The sequence below is a fragment of the Nothoprocta perdicaria genome, unplaced genomic scaffold (genome assembly GCF_003342845.1).
Source record: "Nothoprocta perdicaria isolate Ctin4 unplaced genomic scaffold, notPer1 scaffold_6, whole genome shotgun sequence".
NCBI lineage: Eukaryota > Metazoa > Chordata > Aves > Tinamiformes > Tinamidae > Nothoprocta > Nothoprocta perdicaria.
The window spans coordinates 7,284,141-7,308,819 of NW_020455865.1; the positions used below are offsets into that span (position 1 = coordinate 7,284,141).

The 24,679-nt window shown below is 39.5% G+C and overlaps 1 protein-coding gene across 1 annotated transcript in view; it reads right to left on the reverse strand.

The window, feature by feature from the left end:
- PAPPA (pappalysin 1) overlaps positions 1-24,679 on the reverse strand; it is a 180,274-nt gene that overhangs the window by 106,466 nt on the left and 49,129 nt on the right. Inside the window, exons 3-6 of the mRNA XM_026049405.1 lie at positions 18,739-18,884; positions 13,982-14,275; positions 9,502-9,694; positions 2,994-3,115 (exon numbers count right to left, since the gene is read on the reverse strand). Coding sequence (XP_025905190.1) covers positions 2,994-3,115; positions 9,502-9,694; positions 13,982-14,275; positions 18,739-18,884 — 755 coding nt within the window. The remainder of the gene's footprint in view (positions 1-2,993; positions 3,116-9,501; positions 9,695-13,981; positions 14,276-18,738; positions 18,885-24,679) is intronic.

Sequence of the window (24,679 nt, forward strand, 5' to 3'; positions counted from 1 at the left end):
GGGCATGAGATTAGCCTAAGATAGTACATTTTTTATATGTTTTTATGCTTCTTAGTCAATAGTGAGTCAAGCAGGAGGATTTGACTGCTATATGCATATATTACCAAGTAAGCAAAGATATCTGTTTGAGTTTGAGCCAAAACTGCCTTTATATATACAAAAACATTTGACTTGAGTTATGAAGGTGCTGTAAGTTTTATTTACCCAGCTAATGTTGCTTGTGAGAATCCAGGTAGGTTAGAGCTTTCCTGCTCTGTGATAAATGTAAGGAGTAAATTTGAACTGTCAGATCTTCAAGACCATCCCACAATTGTCTCCAATGGGCAAGCAACATCTTGTGCAAGTGGCAAAGGTAGCTAGGAAAGAATCCCAAAGTGCCTCAGCCTCGGATGTTGCCCCTCACCACACCTGGCAGGAGTATGGCACTATCAGGGGCACAGTCCCAAGGGCAGAATTTTGGAACAGGAACATTTCATACACAGTCTAGATCACAGCTGGTTTCAGCTACTTGGGGTAACAGTGCAGCACAACAGAGCTGTGAGACCTCAGGGCTTGAAATGGGACTAGCCAGGTTCCGGGCTGCTTTAGAGACATGTGAGAAATGTGGTTTTCTGGTAAGAAGCTGCATGAATACTATGAAATGTTTTCCATGAGAGTTGTCTCAGATTTTAAAATGAGTTCATTTTGGCCATGCTTATGCCTCTTTTGTATTCACTTTCCGTGAACATTCAAGCAGGGGAGAGTTACACACAGGAACTTGCAGAAAGTGAATTTACATGCTTGAGATAGACAATTAAAGAAGCCAGACAATGATCTAACTGTGCTATTTGTAACTCAGACCAAGTGCAAATAGGCAGAGATTCTGGATGTCAGAGAGTGTGGCAGTGATGACAGAAAATTACAGGGCAACAAATACTATGCATTTGGTGTATTTTCTACTTTAAAGGGGAGAAAACTTATTAATAGAGCAAGAGGACAGGAGTCCCAAATTTTCTTTCTGGCACAATGGTACAACAGCAATTGAATGAGATAGATAAGAATCAGACTGTACCTTTCATAGTTAAGAATATGCAGGCACACACTGTAAGAAAAGGAAATTAAATGCAAAACACAGCTGAGTAATAAATCTTAGAGAAGCTTAGTTTCTCTAGGAATGATGCCTCTGGCAAGACGTGTGAGATGCAGAAGTTTTCAAGTCAGGGATCATTGGAGAAATTTTCATGGAACTGCATATCTCAATAGAATACGCAGTTCTTTCAAAATCAAGATATTTTACAAAATTGGGTTGATTTGGTCATAATTCTGTTATAAAAAAAGAAAATAAAAATAAATTTCTAACAATATTAAAACATTATGTTTTGACATTTTTGGAAGAAATCATTTTGCTTTTTCAATTTGAAGCACTTCCCATTTTGATATTAATAATGGTTTCTTCTCTATATCCTTGCTATATACTAAAAGGGGGTATTGTGAAATGTCAAGTTCAAACCATTCAAGTGGATGAAAGATGAATCATATGAGCTAAACAAAACATTTTGGCCAGCCTGAAACACTTTTTGTTTTTAATTTTGCTTCATGGAGAATTTCAAAGTTTCTTTATATTTTCCAAACAAAACCAGGTTTCAAAGTCTTGTAATCCTTGGCTAAATGGAAATTCCAACTTTCATCCTGTACTTTCACTGCAAATGATCCAAATTTGCTAATTCTGTTTACTTGAGAATCCAGTCACACCTGTAGCTGGAGTGTTATTTCTCAGGATGGAGCTCTTTGACAAGAGCTGGTTCCTGGGTAGATGCATGCTCTGAATTATGTTCTGCAGCCTTGGATATCCAAAGTGGCTGGGGAGTTGGCATGAATGCCAGCCCCCATCAGACCCCAAAATCTGGACAGCCAAGCATGCTGCTGYCCACACATTATGTTCCATCACCCAGCTGGGACATGGCTTGCTACAAATGCTGACTTGAGGACTAGGAAGACGTCTGGATGCCACACTGCGTATATCACCTTGCTACGTTATATATAATGTTCCTTGTATAATAACTCCCACATACYTTAGTTGCAGGTGACATAAGCCCACAGTATAAGGTAGTATTTGTAGAATGAAGAGTTTGCAAAACCCAGCCAAAGGCCTTTTGAGTTCAATGAGACTACCTGTATGTTTGAAATAAAACCCGAGTCCAGGGTGTGCTGCCATTGCAGAAACAGCTAATAAGAGCAGAACAGCATACTCTGCTCCTTCAAACCGTAACTTGTGATTATTGACCTTTTACCTTCTATATCCTTAAACATACTTAATGGAAGGTACCACCCTTGCACATATGGAGGAGAATTAATGATAGAGATCTAATGGCATTTTATAATGACCTCTATAAAACCTTCTACCCTCCCTTCTACCCTCCATGTGCTCTCCATGAGAACAGCCAGAATGACTTCCAAAGCACCCTGAACTATACACAATAGGCTTGATTTAGTCGTCTGTGTTCATAATGCTGAGTAGCTGCTTAAAGGGCAGTATCTACTCTTTCAGTATGTTTACTGGTATAGCAACTTACTATTCAATGCAAGAGAAGGCAGCAGAAAACAGGCCCAAATAAATAAAAATGCAATTGTTCACTTTTGGAGTTAGAGTAGAAGGAATAAACAGCTTCCCTGAGAAATTCATATGGCAGATCTGAACGGTCAGCACTTGTTGGCACAGTACTGTTTTTTGAAACTCAGGTTCAGCTCCCTGAATTCATTTAATTCATAGTCAAGGTCAGAACACAGGTGCCAAAATACAGGTATTTCAGCCACTCACATTACTTCAGGGATGCAGGGTGTTCAGCTGTCCTTTGCCTTTGTTCATCTGTAGATACAATCATTCACTTTCTCCTACCGGTTGCCCCTTTCTCTGTGTCTCTCCATCAGCTCTGGCCCAAGTCCTCCCCCTTCTCACCCTCTGCATCTCTGCCCCGCCATTGAAGAACTGTCCAAGCTCCAAAATCATGACTCACCTTCTGCTTCTCGTGGGCTCCAGTGTCCCGAGGGATCACACGGCATTGGGGAAGAAGCACTGAACGCATATTGCACCAGGACTCTTCCTTCTGCRCAGAGATCACATGCTGATCCCACTTCTCTAGGAGGCCAGGAAAACAGGAAAACACACCAACTTAGTAACAGCTGAATGAACTGCTTATTCAACTATATTAAAAGCAATAATGCTTAGAATTCAGTTCCACTTAACCCTCTTTCCTTATGGCACTGACAAGAGTATTTTCTGACACTGACCTTCTGTGCGTTTGGGCTAATGGCCTGTGAAGACTGCAGCTGTGTGACTCTAGTATAGAATACAAAATGATAGCAACCTGTAAAATCATGCTCAGCTATATTTTTTTCCCCTTGCACTGCAACTAGATCAAACTCTGACAAAAGAAGATATGTGCAGCTAAGTGGTTAGAGCAGAGAAACAGGCCTCAGGAAATTTTGGATCTATTTCTACTCCCACCATGGATTTATTGCATGAAATCATAGTATCTCCAGAACTGTGAAGGCCTTGGGCATACAGTTGATTAGAGGTGACAGGAAAGTTTCAGACTGAGAACATCACAGACTTGCTCTGCAGAGTCATGGCTTTTCTAAATATCCAAGTACCTGAYCCTTGAGATGTATCACAACTCAGATCACTAGAACTATGGAAAACAGGTCAGTTGTGACCATATGAAAAAGAGCATGCCCTGAATCATCTTCACAGTGCATAGTGGATTTGGTACTCGGCAGCTTTGGCAAAAAGAGATTGGCTCTTTTTTTTTTTTTTTTCCTATCTGAAACATTGTGTGGGCCCATGACATCGGATGGTTTGACATGGCATGAAGACACTTTACTGACCAATGCCAAAATTCCTTGAATATACCTAAAGCAATACAAGGTGCTGTCCATAGAGAGCTATCAGCAAAAATGGTTCAACAGGAAACCATAGTTAAACACTGATTCATAAATAATTTTGCTAATAAACTCACAAGGCCAGCACTTTAGCTGATACAGAGTGGTGTGACTTTAATGTYTCGCCTAACATTAAACTGATTTGTATCAGCTCGGGATGTGGATGCCTAATGTTCCATGGAGTAGTGCAATTGGAATTGTGTACAACCTAGCATGTGTGGTTATTCATGCTAAAAAGTTGCTGCTTACTCAGAAATCATTGTTGAGCTTTAAACAATGCTGATGACCCAAAAGGAAAAAAAATTATCATCTGATCTTAAAGGAACAAATCCATCTAAGAAAGGACAGAGGTTTGGGGCAAACACTTTTTGTCTGACACATAGTACATCCTCTAAACTCTCCAAGTGAGCATGGATTGAGTCATCAATTATTACAATCAGCTATGCCAATCTGAACCAACTCCCATTGTGTGAGTTATCTCAGCAATGTTGTGAAGGGCATTTTGATCCTCAGTCAGAAGTCAGTTAGCGAGGACAGGGCCATGACTGTAAATCTACTCTCTCAGCCATTCCAAGCTTTGTGTTCTAGCTTTCCTTTTGGTGTTAGAGACGGTAACCTCTCAGCTGCTCTAGGGTTTAGCATCCCTTATTTGTTGACAAGAATTTTTGTGAAAGTCAGCTTTCTGCTGGCTTAATTAGATGGAGAATACTTGGAACGAAATCAGTTGTAAAACACAAATCCAATTCAATATGGCCCACAGCCATCCCTGCAAAGACACTGTGAATGACTGAACTTGCAGACAGCACAGAAAGGGATGCACCTGCTGAAAACATGCAAGGCAATTAAATGTGACACTTAGGTAAAACATAGAAAACAAAGCAAGGGTGCCCCCCACTTCCTTTCACTATCTGTAACAGTCATAATGAATAAATCTGGGCAAGTTGTGAATTATCTTCTGTTTCATTTTATCCACCTGTAGTATTAGCATAGTACTACCTCATTATTTCATTTCTCAAMTACGTACTTAGTAGTGATTTGAGTGCCTCACTCAGCTTGCTCAATTAACGGAGGCAAAACATTTTAAGAACTTGGAATAAAAGGCACTGAGAAATCCAATTGAGAGTTATTACTGTGCAGTTGTTTTTTAGATGCATCCAGTAGAAAAAAAAAAAAAGGATAGAAATCCCTGTAAAAATACAACTTCAGTTTCTCTACAAAAAGACTCCTGTATTAGTGCTCCGTCCTGGATGAGAACAGGACGTTGAAAGCCAAGTTTCCACAATTAGGGCTACTTTCTACTCAGATTAGCAGCTATACAATTTCATCATAGGCTGCCATTATGGAAAAAACTGTAGGCTTATGGACAAACATTTCCTTTTACCAGCAAGGACTTGGAGGTAAGAGAAATCACAAGGAGCATCATGTGGGAAAGGCTATGAGCAAACTTTCTCTTTTTACTTTTCCAATTTGGGAGCCAAATTCAGCCCTGATGTAACTCCACTGGCTAARAGGAGTTACACAGGGTATGATGATTCCTGGGTTAAAGCTTTTGGTCTGCAAACTTTTGCACACAAATCCTGCAAGTAGCCATGGATATCAGAACTAATTACAGGTTTACAGGTTTACGAAAAGCCAGATACTTATATCTAATGCAGCCACTAACATCAGATTCAAAATATGAGTGTAAAATGTTTCGAAACACTACTAATTAGGAACAAAGTATATACATCTATGCACAGGACTCCCTAAAGTACAGGGTAATGAAAAATCTAGACTTCTCTGTTTCCTAGTAAGCCAAGTGCTGGGGATATTCCATCTTATGAATTTCAGAGAACAGAAGGAATTCATTCCTACAGCGTTCTCTTTCAGTGAAATACATTTATAAAATAAAGGTTACTGGTGATGCACGGGCAACTCTTACCACAGTCAGCATCAGTTTAGTTGGGAAACCAAAGGAAGAGATCTGTCATTCCTTTCACTACCAGATACCTCGTTATAAACTAGATTTTACCTGCTTCCTTGAAATTCAGGATTTGTGCCCTGCCCTCCAAGGCACTGGGGCACTGCAGCAAGATTTAAGTAAATAATAATMAAGTCCAGCTATCTAGATCTGGGAACCATACTGACCAAAATATTTGCTTGCTAGGAATAAGATATCATCAGATKCATGGAAATTTATGCAGTCACCTCAATGAAAACTTGGAAGAGTAGATACACTCCAAGTTTTCTGCCCAAGCAGAAATTGTTGCCGAGCCCTGTTACAATAACTGTTTACATCCTGCCTATGCATATCAAACAGTAGACACATGAATGGATGCTTAGCGACAGCAGATGAATGCACCTAATAGATGCAGCCAGGAAATGAATAAAGGTTTATTTTTCTCACTTGTCTTTCACTTGTTTTGTTGGCTTTGTTATTATTTTATTGTGACATATTATACGCRTATGTGACAATTGTGATACTTTTATTGCAGGAACATGCAGAATGGCTAGTATTCCAATCACATCTAGAGATAACAGGAAGAATATAGTTGATTACTAGAGATGTTTAAAAGCTCARCCAGCTGCAAGTATTTAGGTTTAAACTACTTTTGGCAAATTAACTGCAGGTAAATGATGCTCTAGAGCATCAATCAATTGCATACACTATGTAGATAGGGAAGGTCTGGCAGGAAGATTTCAATTCTGTGCAGAGCTCAGGTAGCTACACTTGCTAAGATGCAAGGACCCAAATTTACAAAAGCTATGTTAGAATTACTCTTTATTCCCCATATTCACAATTTTTTTTTATAAATGAGGCCTCAAGAGAAAAATACCTGATACTGTGGCACATGTGATGAAGTTGCATTTAAGCAGAGAAAATGTATATGGCCTTTAYTGCCATGCTCAATCTCCCTTCAGCCACAACTCTGTAAGGATCGTAACTTCAGATAGAGCACAGAAGCTGAATTTGGTTTTGCATGAAACTGAAGTTGAAAATGTGCTCCAGGACCACACTGATGTGCTCCAACTGCTAATGCCATTCAGGCCCTGGGACCAGATTAGAGCTAGTATGAAGTAAACCTCCCTCAAACACATGCAATGTTGACCTCAGGTCTTCATTAACAACTGTTTTGCGCTGCAGATCCGCYTATATTGGACCACAATACTTGCTAATGTAGCTAGAGCTAGTCATCCTTTTAAGGTCCTTTTACACTGTCAAAACAGCATGGAAGGGGCCTCTGTGCATTAGAAATCAGGCCCAAGGCACTCAGCAGTTGAGTATCAGTCTTCTGTTTTTTATATGAATAGTCCCATTGAAGTGAATGAATTTATTCATTGAAGTGAGGCAAGTAAAATTTGGGCCATGGTGTGCACTTTGTGTAAAAATATCTGCAGAGATTTACAGTATTCCCACACACAGATAAGATTATACTTAGCCAATTTTACCTCCTACTTCTCTTGCACAGTGACCCAATTTTGCAAATTGACACAGGGACGTATCTTTAACCATGCAATGCTGGATACGTGCGTACTTAAAATTAAGCACATGAGCTTTTCTGGTATTAGTCACTGTAATACTGCTATTATGTTTGTTTTGATTAATACATCAGAAGTTCGGGCTTATTTTAGACATGTATATATTTCAGTGACATCTTAAAGACGGTCACAGAAATACTTCTGTATCTCTTAGTTTCAGGAATTTCATTTTAACAAAGAATTAGACTCTAACTACTTGAGACTGTCTCTGAACTGATTATTGAAATCACTTCAGTAATAATGAACACACGGACCTGAAATCCCAAAGGATATTTTTCAAGAAAATCACTATTTATTTAACATATGATAACTCTGTTATGAAATATTAGATTTAGCAGGCTATCCATTTTATGTCATTTAAGAAGCAGCTAACTAAGAGTTATTAAGAACATATTGATTGAGTTATAAGAAATATGTAATACAGACATATTTGGTTACATAACAATTAACTCTATCAATATGTTTTAAGAGGCATTTGGTATTTTTTTAACACACAGTAAGTACCATCTGAAATCTAAATTAAATCATTAAAACTTAAGTTATCTATAACTGAACATGAGCTAAAGATTTTTTAACTAATTTTCATTACTTCACATATTCCTTTTCACATATAGGTTATAAAATCATTTTGCAATATTTGTACCATTTTGTAATATTTATAAYATTTATTTGCAAAATAATTGCTAGACTGCAATTAATACAAATACTTGTCAGAGCACAGGCCCCTTGTATATCGACTCCTCAAATTACCTGATCTTTCTGTTTTGGTATCAATCTGCAAAACAAGAGGAAAATCTCCTCTGAGCAGATGATGCTAGTTATCTGCACGCTCAGATCTAGTGCAAGTCGGGCACTGAAGTAGTCAGGGTGTCCTAACACTCAGCATTGGAAGAAGTCTCATCCATACTGGAGACAGTGGATTTACTCAGTCTCACTGAGTAAATCAGCAGTGCTGAGACGGATGGTAAGCTTGTAAATTTGGCATCCTTTGATCACTACTACACTGTGATGTACTGCAGTAGTCCGGAAGAACACTCAAAGTTGGTTTATTATAAAATAATGAAGGAGAAGATGGAGATAAAATATAACAAGGAGAGGTGTGTTACAATGTGAGAAGGTTGATTATTTAGGAAGATCTTTGATAGGACTTCTCTAGCTCCCATGGCCCATTAAAGCAATGCCTAAGAGTGTTTTAATGAAATACTTCCTTGCTCAGGTTACGCTTGAGATAAGGTTTCTCTAGTTATGTGTTGCASTGTGTTGCAGTTTTTGTCCACAGTCCTGGATGCCTGCTAATTTTGCTTTTATGTCTGTACCAGCTGTGAACATGAACACTCATGCCAAACGAAACACCGTCCACAAGATGCAGGTAGATGACACACGCAGGATATTCTGGGTTTTGACCTACCATCTTTAAAATGTATTGACATGCAGGCAGATTGTAGAACAAAGGGACTGTTTTTTCATAGGTAGCCCTCCCTTCTCCTAGAGATTGTTAAGCAGACAGTCTGCACAGGGGCAGAAGTGGCTTCATTTTCTCCTCTTGACTAACTACTGCAGATCATCAAGTACAGTCCTTTGACTCTGCCTTGCTCAGCTCCCATCACAGACTTGCAGTTCAGGGTACGTGGCAGTGTTTGTCATTCTCCCAGACCCTACCACCTCCTTGCCCTGTGAGACTGTAGTGTTCCCTTGCCTGGGAGCCCCATGTTGTCACAGGAGCATCGGGCATGAGGAGGCGAATTTTCAGGCAGAATTGAATACTACCAGTATCTGTGAGCAGCAACAACAGCAGGAATCACCTGGCCAGAACCACTGATTGAAAAATTCCTTCTGTAATGTACGGAAGAAAATTTGCCCTTTATATGGCAAATCAATGGCCCTCAACAGAGTGCTACAGGCTGAGAAAGGGACAGCAGAAAACAAATCAGTAATCTCTTCAATATAAGTCAGTTTAGGAAAGCATCCTTAAACCATACAGGACAAAGCACATGTTAAAAGTGCTTTCCTGAAGTGGAGACCTGGTTTATTTTCCTGAAAGAGTACAGAGAAACATGTGATCACCTTTCAAAGAAGTGTCCGTCAATGGGTGGAAACCACTCCAGGGTGATGGTGGAGGAGGTTCGAGCCACAATCTGTGGGGCAATTGCAATGGGAGCTGGTTTCTTGGTGGGCTGCCAGCTTTGATACACAAGATCCAAGTAGCAGTGCATCCTGGCCACTTGGTTGGGTGTGAAGGAATTGGTGCAGTCATCATCTGAAATTAAAACAGACATCAAGTCAATGATGCAGGAGATAAGGAAAGAGCAAGAGTGGGAATTATGATTTGGTGAATGTGAGCTTCTTGCATGCCCTGGATGGGTTCTTGCAGCACTCAGAACTTAATGGCCTGTGAACAAGTTAGTGCAGTTGTCATTGCTGGAGGCAGGTGAACGGAAACCAAAGTTAAAAAGGAAAAAAAAAAAAAAAAAAAGTACATTCTCTCCATTCCAGGTCATGTGTGAAGTACCTAGATGTCACCTCAAGACAGGGAACAGAGACAAGGAGATGAAAAGCCAGAATGCCTCAGTGCAGCACCTTCTAGTCAGAACTGGGGCTACTGGTAAACATTTGAAGTTGGGAGATACACCTTGGGAGATGTGTCTTGGGAGACATATCTGAGAGGGAGAATAAAAGTCTATTTCACTAAAGGACTTGTTTATTTCTATCCCTCCCTTTTCATGTTGCGTACATTCATCTGATTCCTTTTCTGGAAATACGCTTTCCACACAAACATTTCACACTGCTCTTCAGTATCTGCCCATTGCACACCAGCTCAGCATTATCAGGAAAAGCTACTGTCTCATGGGGTCTTGTATGGAAATAAGGTGGTTATCTGGGGCTTATTTTCTACTTCCAGGTGCAGTAAGGCAGCATTTTAACACAGGTGAAAAAATGAAAGATGAAAATTTTGCTATGGGAGTAACTTGTGAAAATAAAAGAAGGCCACTGTTAGGATAAAGCATTGACTGAGATTCATGACAACTGTGTGAAATAGACTTTAACAGATTCCTTGGATTTAAAAAATACACAAAATAAAAATACTTTTATAATAATATATTTTTGTTAAAACTTCTGAATGAACAAAATCATATATAAAATGTCTTGCATTGTATATAAAAATGATTTTAAATGAGAAATTTTCTGTTTCAGTATATCAACTTAATTTCCTACAAATATCCATAGTACCTTCATTTTTTTCTGTCTTTTTTTCCCAAGCATGGGAATTTAGGATTAAGAACATACCTAGCAAAATGAGTTATCAAAATGTTCTTTCTGAACGCTCAACAATCTTAAAACTACAGTGCCCTGGAGGGGTAGGAAATTGCCATTTCTCTATTGTACAATCACAAAAAAAAAAAAAAAAAAAGAGATTGTACAAAATCATCCAGAAATGTTATGATGATGAAGAATCTGATGTTAAAACCTTAAGCAGTTTTCTGATACTCTTCTCATCAGATGAGAAGGCTCTTGAAAACAGAGTATTTCTTCACACAAGTTTGCAGAGCTCCTAGCCTCTGCGTACTTCTGCAATAGAAACACCAATGACAGTTTTGCATAGGTCAAGTAATACACTTTTCTGGAAAAATGCAGGTCACCACAGGCTTTTCAGGGAGTCACCTGTGTCTTCTCACTTTGATACTGTAATAGTGTTAATAGCTGCTCAGATGTCTTCAGGYCTATGCCCTGAGAAACTCAAGGGGAAAAAGAAACTATGAATTTGTTTCGAAGAAAAAAGGTGAATTTCTTGATTAGTTTAAAATTTTACCACATTTTCCTCAAGACACAAGCAAGAGGAGACGGTTTTGGTTGGGATCCAACCAAATTGCTCAAATTACAACCCCAAATACAGTCCTACTGCTGCTAATGCATTAAGGGCCCCTCAGAGCATATGTTCTCCTGTTTTTTCAAGGCTAATKCCACAAAGCAGCAAACATCCCCTCATCTAACGTTCTCATCAGATAGACTGTCATTCTTAGCTCAAAAATATCTACCAAGTCCCTTTGGATATGCAGAAAGATGCTTTAATACAACATCTTTGGATTTCCTCAATAATTACCAATGGCCTATCCCTGAGCATGTTGTATAAACCATAAATATTCTTCACAGAAACCCCAAAGGGGAGAAAGGCCCTTAATAGCCTTCATAAAGGAACAATAAAATATATATAGGACAAAGCAGGGAGTCCTCAATCTGTCCAAACATCAGAACAGACTGTGTCTTGGGGGAGGGAAAAGGGGGAAAGCTGAAGGAGAAAGATGTTTCACATGAATCACTTGATTTCAAGAAGGATTCAAGATCCTCACATGATATAAAAGTTAGAAAAATTCAAGAGACTTTGCTACGATTATTGCAACTGAGTTCAGGGGCAAAATACTCATTTCACTGAGTGGTTTAAAATAATAACTTTTTTTGTGGTGGGGGCAGGGGAACAACATGGCTATTTGGACTTATAAAAAGAATACAAAAATTTGTCACACTTCTTGATCTTCTGGACATCATTGCTTGAAGAAAGCTACCTTTTAAGTGAGTGCTTTGCTGCAGAATTGGAGGTGACTGGAGAGATGGATGCTAAAGAGGGACWAAAAAACATAGTATGATTAAATTCTATACAAGCAGCAAATAAGAAAGGAAAGAAAGGCAATGTTTAGAGCTGTGTGACCTCAACCTAGATATTTCAAAGGTATTTCTACAGCAATCTGATATCCTGATATAATTTTTATTCCACTGGCAACAACAGAAAAGCAAACAGGTTCATGCATGAGCTCAAGAGATGCCTATCATGTCACTTCGTTTAATTTTTCAAGAAAAAATAAATGGTTTCTGCTCACAAGACCAGCACATCTTTAGTCCTCAATAGATAGGTATCTGTGTGATCTGCCTCTATGCGTCATCTTTAGAGGGAGTTGGCATGGCAAGTTTTCTTTGGATTAAGAGACCATGGCATTTTAAAGCATGCTTGATCCACTCCTTTTCCCATATATATAAGTGGATTTGGTAGAGAAGTATTAGAATCCAAATGGGGAATCTACTCATGTGTGGTATTACCATGAGAATACATGACACAGTGAGACTTTTTGCCCAGCTGCATTCATGAAAAGTGAATAATGTCGGAGAGCTGACTCAGTGTGTACATGCTTGTCACTGAATACAAGAGAGCCAAGTATCAGTTTAATCCAGTCTTATGAAGGGCATAAAACCATTTATGTTGTAAGTCATTTCAATTTGTGCCCCAGCTGACATTAAACACTTTGCTTTCCTACAGTTTTATTACAGAATAAGCACTCTTACGACCTTTTGAGTGGGCAATCTGTATTTCTGCCTGTAGTATAAAGGTGCCCTTCAGTGGTTATGATTGTACTGGCCACCTTTAAAATAYTGATGCTGCCAGCTCAGTGTCGAAGACCTTCATCATGACTAGGCCCTGTGAGCCAACACAGGAGGAAATACTGCCAAATGCATCACTTGTTTTCTCTGCAAAATAACACAGGATTATTCATTTTTTCTTGAACTTCAAAAGATACAGAATGATGCCACCTCTATGTCTTTCTGATGTGGAGAAATAAGGGTCTCACTCCTACATATGTCTGAAGGGCAAACGTGAGGATCCCCTCCTGTATTTATCTGATGGGCAGGGGTTGCAAGAGCTTAACTTTCTCTCTGTGGTATGCAGTGATTTCCAGTTCACATTTGCACAGGAGATTTCTCCCAGCATAACTCTGTCAGTAGGAAATGCTGTGAACTGGCATCTTCGATCAACACAGCTGTGCCAACAGAAGCCTCTGGTGTATGCGGAGCTGTAACTACAAAATCAGGCTTTTACTGATAAGGCTGTTCCACTTGGAGGGGCATTTTTACTGCAGTGGTACAGAGCCTCCCACCATAAATCAATGCAGCACTTTGGTATACTTTTACCTGAAAAGAATTCCTGATATAGGGCCTATCCCAGTATTCATGCTCTGATGATGAAACTTAAGAGATGTGGATGATTGYAGATGATCCACAGTGATCCCAAATGCAACAACATACATAGTATTTAAACAGACACAGACAGGCATAAACAGTGTCTCATTAGCRGCTTATTGGTAACAGGTTCATTCCACAGCCTTTTAGGGTATCAATATTCATCTGACATTCAGCAGGAGGCACATAATCTTTGAATTGGAGTTTTTTCAAAGGAGCCCTCATATTCACAACCCAGAGGAACAAGGTATCTGGTTTGTGGTAAAATGTATAGAGCACTTTCTTAATGTTAGTCTCATTTCTTCCCTTTAACTAGTTTGGTAAAGCTAGGGGAAAAAAAATGACAAGAACTGTGAGGGACTCCTAAGGTCACATCCTCATCAGGTTCRGTCTTAGATCCATGGATCTATGTTCATGATCCATGTTAGCATAAAGCTCCGCATGAAACAGGCTGCAAAAATCAGATGTAATATTGCTGTTCCTTATTCCCACCCAACTACAGCCCCAAGCCCCCAACAGCAAACCAAGGGAGGCTGAGTACCTGCATAACTCATGAAGTTCCTGAATGGTGTGTTTAGGAAACTGTGAAAACCGCACGTGTCATTGCCAGGTCCAGGATCACCACACAGCTTGTGCTTAGGAGCAGGGTTGGTATCACTGCAGAGGTCCCCAGTCTCAAAGGAGGGCTCAGTTTCCATGCATGGATCACTGCAGGAGAGGATCTCTGAGATACCTCGGAAGACGTGATAGAGTCCCAGGCTATGCCCAATTTCATGGATCATTGTGTGCGTGTGCCCAGGAATTCCATAGAAGGAGGGATTCAGCACAATGCCACCTACAAGGGGGAAAAAAAAAAAAAAAAAAAAAAAAAAAGACCTACATTTGCCTTGTCTCTCAGAAAAAGCAAGAGAAAGGGTAAGGGAGTCTATTCTAAGGGCAGATACACCAGCAGTTCATTTCATCCTCTGTAGTATGAAGCCTTTTAGTACAATCAGGTGCATCTCCTCACAGAATCTACACAGCAAGGCTTAACTCCATCCGTCATTCGGGATTCTGAGGACAAGGAATCAAGGGGAAACTCCAGTGTCCTAAACCAAAACACAGTGACAAGAGTCTCCCTAGTGAATACARTCAATTCCGTTTATTTCTTTTTAACTCAGACACAATTCGCATGTGAAATGACCTCAGACAACATAATTTCAAATCTTGTAATTGGCTTAACTACAATGCTTTCTTCCGGATACATTTAAGCAATGCACTTCATACCTAAAAGTGAATAAAACATACCTGGAATATTCACTGTACAGTATTCTGGTGGGCACAGATACAACAGAAACCTACTAACTTAGGATACACCCTAAGAATCACAATATGTGTTGCCAATACTTGCAACCTAATAGCTAGACAGAAAAAAAAGTAGACTCGCACAGTGCTAGGATGGGTAAGATTTTAGCAGGATGTGCTCTGATCATATAGATGGCTTTGAAGTAACTGCCATTAACATACTCTCTTCATAGACCAAGTGAAGCCTAGTTTGATCTGAACTGTCTGTGACAGTACTGCACAGTCCACTAAAGAATATGCATAAGTCCAATGTGTCAAAAAATGTGAAATCCTGGAACATGATAGTTCTAAAAGATTTTCATGGATGTTAAATATATGCAAAGAGATGGAATGGTGATATTTTTATTGTGTGAATAATGAGATGTGTAGATAACCAAATATATTGGTGAGGCTTTATAGTATATTGAATTAATCTTAAAAATTATATTTTTAGCTCAACTAAATAGACCTTTAGATTTATGATATGCCCTATTCTCTATTTATCTTGTTGACTTCAACTTTTCCAAACCTTTTAACTAAAACTATATTGCCTACCGAAAGAAGGGGAGACTGCTTTGGAAATGAAGTAACAGTAAAACATTTTTTGGCTATAGAACASTATTAATTTAGTGTCTATGAAGAGAGAAAAGGTTTTGGCAGGAGGAATTTTATCAGTGACTCTAACAGAAAAGATGAGATCATCAGATTCTGACATGCCACAGACTCTTCATTCTCATCTGCTCTGCAACTTTTGTTGCAATAACCATAGAATTACAGAAAAATAAGACTGATAAGATCTCAAGATGTCATCTAATTTATCTCCCAAACAAAACAGGACCAAATAGGTCTATATCATACCTGAAAGGTATTGRTCTTATATCTTTCTATAACTTCTGATGACACAGCTATCTCAGTAATCAAGTTAAGCACTTGGTATCTTTATGGTTAGATGGATTTTCCTAATATCAAATCTAGGTCATTTTTTTTTTTTTTTGAAATTGAAGTTCATGGCTTCACGTACCACCTAGCACGGTTACAAAGAACAGAAGAGTCTTCTCTCATTTCATCAGCTTTTATGAGTTTGTCATCCTGATGTTGTTTGTCAACAATCCCGCAACAGGTTTTTTTTCTTTAGTTTCAGTAACCTTAATTCCTTTAACGTTTCCTTGTAGCTCAAATCTTCTTCTAGACTTTCCTTTGATTTTCYGAGTTTTCTCATATTTTCCTTCAAKTTCAGTGTTAAAACATGACTCAGTGTTCCAGCTGAAATGCCATTAATGCTTAACAGAGAGGAAGGACTACCTTGTATRTCTTGCAAGGACACACATTCAGATGCAAGAGAGAGAAGAAAACACTTTGTCGTGATATACATTAATGCATGCACACAGTGCAGAGAAAGGTCACATGTGCATGCATAAACACACATAAGGATATCTATATACTTACCTACATACAAAGCAATGGAATTGCAGATTGAATGCAAAAACAAAAGAGGGAATTAATCGCACTCCAACACCCTGCCTATTACAATACATTCGTACTACTTGCAATCACATGCAGAGTTTGCACACTCCTTTTCAGGGCACTGAACCAGTCAGTCCTTAYACCAGTTCTCTACAGTATACTGACCTATGATTATGCAGCTATTGTGATCCCTGTATTCTCTGCATTCCTCTCTTCCCCTTTTCACAATYGACATTTGATTCTTTCAGTGCTTGRCTCTACCCAGGTAGATTCATTTACAACCTCAGAGTAGTTGGCTATACTGGGAAAGGGACTCGTTCACAAAGATACTTTTGGAGTTTGTTTTCCAGTTCCAAAAGTATTGGCAAAATTCCTCAGCAGGAGGTACCTTCAAAATAAAGGTTGGCTAAATGGTTCTGGCACTGGACAGCCCAGAGGCACTTGTAGAGGGTGATTTTATTTTTTCTTTGTTGAAAATTTATATTTTTCGCAGCTGTCAAGAATCTAAATCAAGTGCAGAATCTAAATCTAAATCAAGTGCAGTTTTACAGAAAAGATAAACTCCCTCACCCAGACAATCTCTATTCCAGCCTTTAGATCTGCACCACAGGACATATTTCATATTTTTTATTAAGTATATATTGGATTTATAGAAGAGAGTAAAAAAGATTAAAGATGAATTCTTACAGACCAAGCACAGGTCTGGGAGGGCTATTATGAAAGGAAATTGTGATCGTTATTTATTTATTTATTTATTTATTTTCTTTTTGTTCTGTCGTGAGTCCACTTTAAACTGTTGGCTAAAGCCTTTTCCTTATGAGATTTTGCTTTGGTCCATGAATTCTGTCAATACACTGTAGGAGCTGAATTTAAATTGTTTTGCTTACGCACAATATTGAAAATGGGCTTAATGAAGTGACCGAACAACTCATCAGGGCTTTGAGGAGGTTCCAGTCCTTTTGCAGAAGCATCTTCTTAGTGCTCTAGAGTTTTCCCTTTTTCTCTGCTCCCTTCCAYGACAACATTAAGAGATACCATGAAAACACTCATGTGGGGAAGGTTGAGATTTCCTATGGCYTCACTTCATTCCAGCAGCAACGTTAACAGTTACGTTTCTCAAAGGCGACCCAAACTGTTGCACAGTCACAAGTAAACAGAGTGACTGCAGGGYTGGCCTAGGCATTCGAAGTTCCTGTGTTGCAGGCTCTGCCAGCGGGAGCCCATGGAGGTGGTGCTGTATGCATGGTGGAGTGGAAGGGGCTTCATTTCCAACCTTGCTCCGCAGGAGCCACTGTTTGGACACGTCAGGGCCAGTTCCTAGGAAAGGGAATTTTGCTCATGCTTCTTTTGGAGMAGATGCAATCCTAGACGCTAGATATAAAAAAGGGAGGCCAACTCCACCTTATTGGTTTATCCATGGAGTCCCTCAATTAGGAAAAGAAATGGCCATAACAAGATCTTAACATCTAGCTTTGTGGGTAAATGTGTTTTTGAACCTAAAAAAGCCTCCCTGACTCTAATAGTTTGAGTGTAAGGCTYAACTCCCAAATATGTTTCAAAACAATGCACCATATTTCCTCTCCTCATCTGGGCTTGGATTTACATTTGCCACCCCTTTTTTTTTTGTGCTCAACTTGGATTTATGTAAAAACTGCTAGAAATAACCTTTCACAAAGATCAAACTTGGCCTAAACTGGATTTCTCTTCCAGTCTAGGAAGGTCTGAACAAGCTGAAGAAATGTCCGGAAAACTTGCACRAATCCCTGCTCTTAAAAGATTACTGATCAGATTTGCAGCCCTAGGGAGGTTCACACAGTCAAGTATATGCAGTCTCGGTGGGTGCCTTCTGAACCTTTTGAGGTTCATTTGATATTGGGCAAGGAACAGAGGTCCAGTGGCACTGCAGKTGTTGGGGCAATGACTCACTTTGTAGGATGCATTGCTTTGTCTGGATTCCTAGCCTTCAGCAGCCGTATTCAACAACCAAGTTATGAAACACACAAGACRATCTGCAGGGCAGTGAACTCTCTCCAGTTCCACTCAAATGAACATTAGAAATACAAGGATCTCACAGTTTGCTCTTTTGGCAAGGAAAAACAGCATGTGCACTGTATTTTGTAAGGAAAATTAATTGAACACAAGCTAAATAATGAACAAAGGATCATATCATAACAGGCTAAGGTTAATCTCTTCTTTCTAGTCTGTTCCCACCTATCCCCCCAAACTTCTTTGCAAAGTGCTCCCATGGAGTGAATGCCTTGTAAAGTAGCTTCACTTAAAAGGTGAAATACTTTCAGCTTGACATCATTTACAAATACCATAATATGCTTTGGGTTATAACCTAATATTTTCCTGGTTGTGAGCCAGTATCTGGGAATCGTGAAATACTTTTTTTCCCCTGACTATATATTAGAGGAATGATAAGAAATCAGAACAGAGCTTAACACATATTTGTCTTTCTTAGTGCCTCACAAGAATGCTTTACAAAGAGGAAACATCTTTATCACTCACCTAGATGCATCAAGGCTTCCTTGTCCCAGGGCCAAGTTGCCACTCCAGCCAGCTCTTCCTCAGAGGAGTTGGCAAAGAAGATGTTCAGGTGCGTGGATCCATCCAGTTTGAGTATGTTCTTCAGTTCATTGACATCTAAGTATGCTCTGCAAAAATAAAAAAAAAATCTTTTTTTTCTAAAGATGATACAAAAAGTAACTGAGTATTGAAGAAATGCTGCAATTCAGGCAAAGATCTTATATATCTTTGATAAGACTGGTACTCAGGATATCCTGAGTACCAGTCCTCTGAAATACTTTAATAATCCTCCCAAACTTCAATTACTTCACATTCATATAGGCAATCTCATTAGAGGTTTTCTAGCCATTGATTAGCTAAAGCTGCAAAATGCAAACATAAAACCATCTACATTCCCAAGATCAGTATAGGACTGTATTTATTATGAATGCAATTAAGCATGTATTATGGTCAATAAATCTTTCTGTATCAGCAGTTATCTTGCACATTTCCTCTAAGCTRTTTATTATTGTTGCCTATAATTCTCCTTCACAATAACAAGTTTCATGTCTTCAGGCTAGCCCAGTAACAAGCACCAGCTCATGAAGCTGTTCCTTCAACGTAAGCATCAGCCACTCATGCTGAAACACACATGGTCTAGTTCTCACACAGGATGTGTCTTAGTGAATTGCTATTTCCAGGAAAGAAAGTAGTGCCAGGGAAATAGAAGTAAGCAAAACAAGGTTAGATCTTCTATATTCAACCCCTGCAAAATAATAAGCAAAACCAGTCAATCCTACAAATGGGCAAATATATTACTGACAGGCAAACTCTTTTCCTCCMAAATTCCTGACAGGCACAAAGATAAAAATATGGAAAGGTATGAAGAAAAACGGACCCAGTTAGGAATCCCAGTAGGGAGAGCATTTGAGTCACACTTATTTTTAAAACAGGACTCGCAAACCCATTCACACGTAGCCTCAGCCTGACCATTTGTGTCAGGCACTGCCTAGTGGCTGGAGAACGTTCTTCCTCTTCTGCCACTTGCAGAAGTCCSCAGGAAAAATGCTCTGAACTGAATCGTTGCAAAAGTCAGCATCCATTCCTAAGAGTTTTGCTCCTTTCTGTCTTGGGAGACAGATGGAGTACACATTACTATAACTAGAACAAATTTCTACTGGAAAAGCAGGTCCCACACCATGAATTCCTAAGGCTGCTTACAGGTCTTCCCAAGGAGAAATTCCAGGAAATAAAAAAATCCACCACTGGCTCTACTTTCAACTCTCAAAGTCTTGTCTTTGTTCTCCTTTTCCCCCATCACAGTTGACACTAATTAGCACCTTTTTAGCTTTTGGGATGTCTGAAGACTACAGATCAATTTGTAATCAATCCCCTAAACTCAACAGCCTTTGTAAGTACTTTTGACTCTCCTTTGGAGGAACAGCCTTTTCTCTACTGAATATAGAAGAACCAAGAATGCAAAAACCTATACTATACTACCATAACTGGTTCCAGTGGCACCATGACATTCTCTCCCAAAACAGAGCTGGAAAAAGTGAAGTGTAAGAGAAAACTCATATGTTCTCTGTCTCTAATCTACCCTGTATCCTGGTATTAAGTTTTCTACCAACACAAGATGTAAAATACAGATGGGTTGTACTACCTTTGCTTGCCCAGTGGACATTACACAAAGAGAGATCACAAGTGTTTGTTACTGAGTGCTAATTGCAAGCTTAGCTCACCAGATGGTAAGGCAAGAACAACATTATAGCATGAACATGTTGATACTTGCTTCCCTAAGTCCCCCTTTCACATGTGCAAGGGTGTGTACATACTCACATAGCTCTCACAAATCAAAAGCACTCACTTTGAGTAAGCAGGGTTCCCTCCTTATATACTTTGCAAGGCTGTCGTTCCCAGAAGGGTAAAACAAACAAACAAACAAACAAACAAAAACAAAAACAAAAACAAACGGAAAAAAAAAAAAAAAAAACAGGGCAGTTGGCTCAACACCAGGATCTTTCTGTCCTTCCCTGGAGGACTCCCCAATGGAAAACACATTCATATTTCCACAATAGTTTCCCCTGCCACTTGGTTAAGTCATTGCCTCCAAAATAGTTCATGGCTGGGTGTCCCCAGGCCCTCGCTGACTCATGGAGGAAGACATACTCTTTGGGGACACCAATGGAAGGGTATGTTTCCATTCCATACAGTGTTTATCTTCTGATCAATGTGGATGACATTCTGAAGGACAGGTCAGCACTGTGACCCCTTACACATTTCTCATCTCTCCACTGCTCCCAACGCATCCATCCTTCCCATAGCTCCTCAAGCATGCTGTGCATGTATCTGCCCAATGTTCTGAGCTTGTACTTAACTTAGTTCCAGGATCTTGTATCTTAAATCTTTTCCAAACMCAGACTCATCACTATATGCATCCATGAGCAATAGCACAAAGTGCTTCTGTGCATTTCTGAATAAAAGTATAAGATTTAGTATTAGACGGAAAAAAATGTGATAGAGTATATAAACAGGACAATGCATATGTTGGCATGTGCAAGAGCATCAGTACAGGAGCAAATTAAGGCATAAAAAAGCATGTGGAAGTGACGTGGTGCTTTGTGAGAAACAACAGGGCAGAAAGAGAAGCATTGTGTAACTCAGTAGAAAAATGTTTGTATGTTTTATATCATTGTGGGAAAGAAAGACCCAGTGTTTGTGTTTGAGACTGCTGTCTTTGACTGTGGATGCAAGCATTTTATGGTCAAAGTAAACCCATATAGTAGTAACTACTAACTAATCAATCTACCCTCCTGAGGGTTATCAGTTTTCATCCTTTTTCTTCTCCTATAGTTTCAAATGATTTAAACTGATATGTCTCTTATTTTGCCTACTGCCTACACAAGACATCTATATGCCCCATCCCATTCTCAGTGCATGGGCACACTTACTCTCACAGGTATTTGTATGCAGACTAAGTGCTTCAGCATCTAAGGCTATTTTGCACATTGATTATTACTGCAGGCAACATGCAGAGCAGATAGTATTTAACTGACTCACCAGTGATATCAGTGCATCACCAAGACTGAATTCATATCTAATATAAAACCACTTTACCATGTACATTTGACTTGGTTTTATAGTTTTCCTCTGACCACTACACCCCTGTTAGTCAACATAAGTTGTCCTTTGAATGGGCAGATTGTGTTAAAATAGTGTAAGAACAGAATACTWAAAGATTTTTTAGCCAAAGCTCTGCATAGTATTGGGCGTAAACAGATCATGCTTGCTTGGGAGGAAATAAATGTAATCTCTTTTGTAAAAGCACACTGTAACCCTCAACACATAAACCTATCAAGTCTTTAGTTTAGTCAAATCCTTTGCAAGTGTGTGAACATGTGCCTGCATGTGCGTGCAAGCACTCAGCTATAGAGTGTGCAAGCAAGGGTTTGGATTGTGCATGCATTTAAGTCAGCCAAGAATGTGTACAAAAGGGAACCTAAATATATATGTGTATATATATGCATGTGTGTGTGTGTGTGTGCACACATGTGTGTCTGCATGTAAGAGATAAAAACACAAGCTGGAATTATGCCCTCCTGTTCCTCCCCATGTTTCTAATAACCTCCCATCCCCATCCATCATCACCACATTCCTACACACAAGGAGGCATAAATTAACTACTTTTGAAGTTCATGTCCAACTACGTAGCCGCAGGCAGCAGACCCAACAGTTACCAGGTCAAAATAGTTTTCAGTTATTGCGTTGTACTGGGCTGACTCCCCCCTGCTGCTACAGCTGCTTTGTTATCGGCCCAGACTATCTGACCCAGTGCAATCTGTGAGCATTGCTTACACTTCTCAAGGTTATGTGGGTCCCCTGATAGAGGACATAATGTCTGTCACATGGGCTTGTGCCAAAGAGAACCAAAGAGCCCAGCCTCTCCAGCAGTGCCAAACTCACATTTCAAAGACATGAGTGCAGTCTTGGAAAGGGATCAAAGCCTTTCCAACTGTCATTAGAATATTTCCTTTATGCATCTCTCTGTGAGTGCCAGCAACATATTTCATAAAATTCATTGGCTTGAGATGGTACCTCCAATATAAACCTGAATGGGGGAACTGTCAGGGCAAGTCTATGTGGAAAACAAAACAAAACCCAAAGCACAACAAAACACATGTAATTCCTGTAATGGAAAAAACATACGATGCTGAGAGCATGCCTTGCTCAGGAAAGTCTAATGAGCCTATTAGTGCATCATAAAAGGTCTCCATTGCTAGAATCTGTTTTAGACATAGAAATTCTATGGGCTGCTTAAAGCCATTTGGGACACTGAATCATATCAGGCAATGTGTACATTCCCACACAGATCTTTGCACAGAGGTATTTGTTCAATGCACTTTTCTTTTTTTTCCCTCCACAGCAGAGCAAATAGCACTCTGGAACTGTACTGTACAACCGCTCACCCTTATCCAGCAAGCCCTAGACCTTAATCAGTAATACACAACCCCTACAGTACTCCAGTTTCAATCTAATGGAGTCCTTAGCTCATCTAGAAATGCGTGGTGACTGCCTTGCCCTCCACTCAGCATTTCTTGGCAGTCATACAAGCCATTTTCCCTAGATCTTGCTCATCTATCAATCCCATTTCCTGTCAATTTGGACTGGAGAAAGCGGGACTTGGCCACAGTCAGTGAGGCAAAACGTTCACCCAAGACTTATCTGACAAAGCCACCCCTACCCTGGCTGTGGGTGTTGCTGCGAGGGGCTCCCTTCTGCTCTCACCTCCAAATCCAAGTTCAGCTACTGTTCTCCCTGATTTTTTTTTTCTTCTTCCACGCATGGTGCCAAAGAGAGCAGTTTTACTGTGTTCACCTAAGTTGAGCTGAGGTGTAGCCTCTTCTTCTTGTGGTTGTTTTCACAAGGAAGACAGAGCTTTCCAGCCCTTATTGTTAAGAAACGTTCTGTACTGTCTGCTCTGAGTTGTTCTCCATTTGACTTTGTTTTGCCTTTTTCCTTCAAAGACAAGCGTCACTTTACAGCAAGAAAACAAACAGAGTATTTAGAGTATTATTTGTAGGACCCCACACAAACACGGAGTAGGAACTCAGTTATCTGCTCACTGTGGAGTATGGTCTCCAATTGCCCAATGGTTTTTTTTGGAACAAAAGGCATTGCATTTCATCATCTCAAAAAAAAAAAAACAAAAACTCTAAAACACAGAAAACAAACTAACAAACAACTCATTATGCCAGTATCTTCTGCTGAGAGAAATCAGCCTCAAAACAGCCCCATCTTCTCTCTTTATATGCAATATTCAGTCCTTTACACAGCGGATTCAGCACATGGCAGCGCAGAGCAAATCTGCTGGGAACACAGGAACTGGGTACAACACTGTTCCTCCCCACATGCATTTGTTTCTCCTTTTATTTTCATCTGATGCTCTTAAAAGAATCAACAGCTCTGCTAAAATCAAGGCAATGAATACAGAAAATATAGAAAAATTTTTTCTGGCAGCCTGTGACTGTTGCTGGTGTGAGTCCCAGTATGTTGTTATTGATAGGGCTCAATTGTGCCCTCTTAAGACCTTTGGGCTCTGACCCTGGCACCTAAGATTGACTCTAATTTTGCAGTGCCAAAGATGGCAGCAGCTGGTATATGAGCAGGTAGTCACCAACCCTCTGTCCCATTTGTTCAAAGTCGCTTTACATCAACAAGATTTTTATCTACCTTCTTCCTAAAGACCATGCTTGGCAACGACTGTGAAACCACTCCAGCAACTTGCATTCAATGTTTTTCAATATCTTTAATTGAATAAAGATTTTTTAATATTTTTATTGCAGATCAATATCTTTACCTCAGATCAATATCTTCTCTTTTATCAATATCTCAGAAAGATTTGCCTAAGATTTACATGAATCTCTTTTGCTGCAACAGAAGTGCA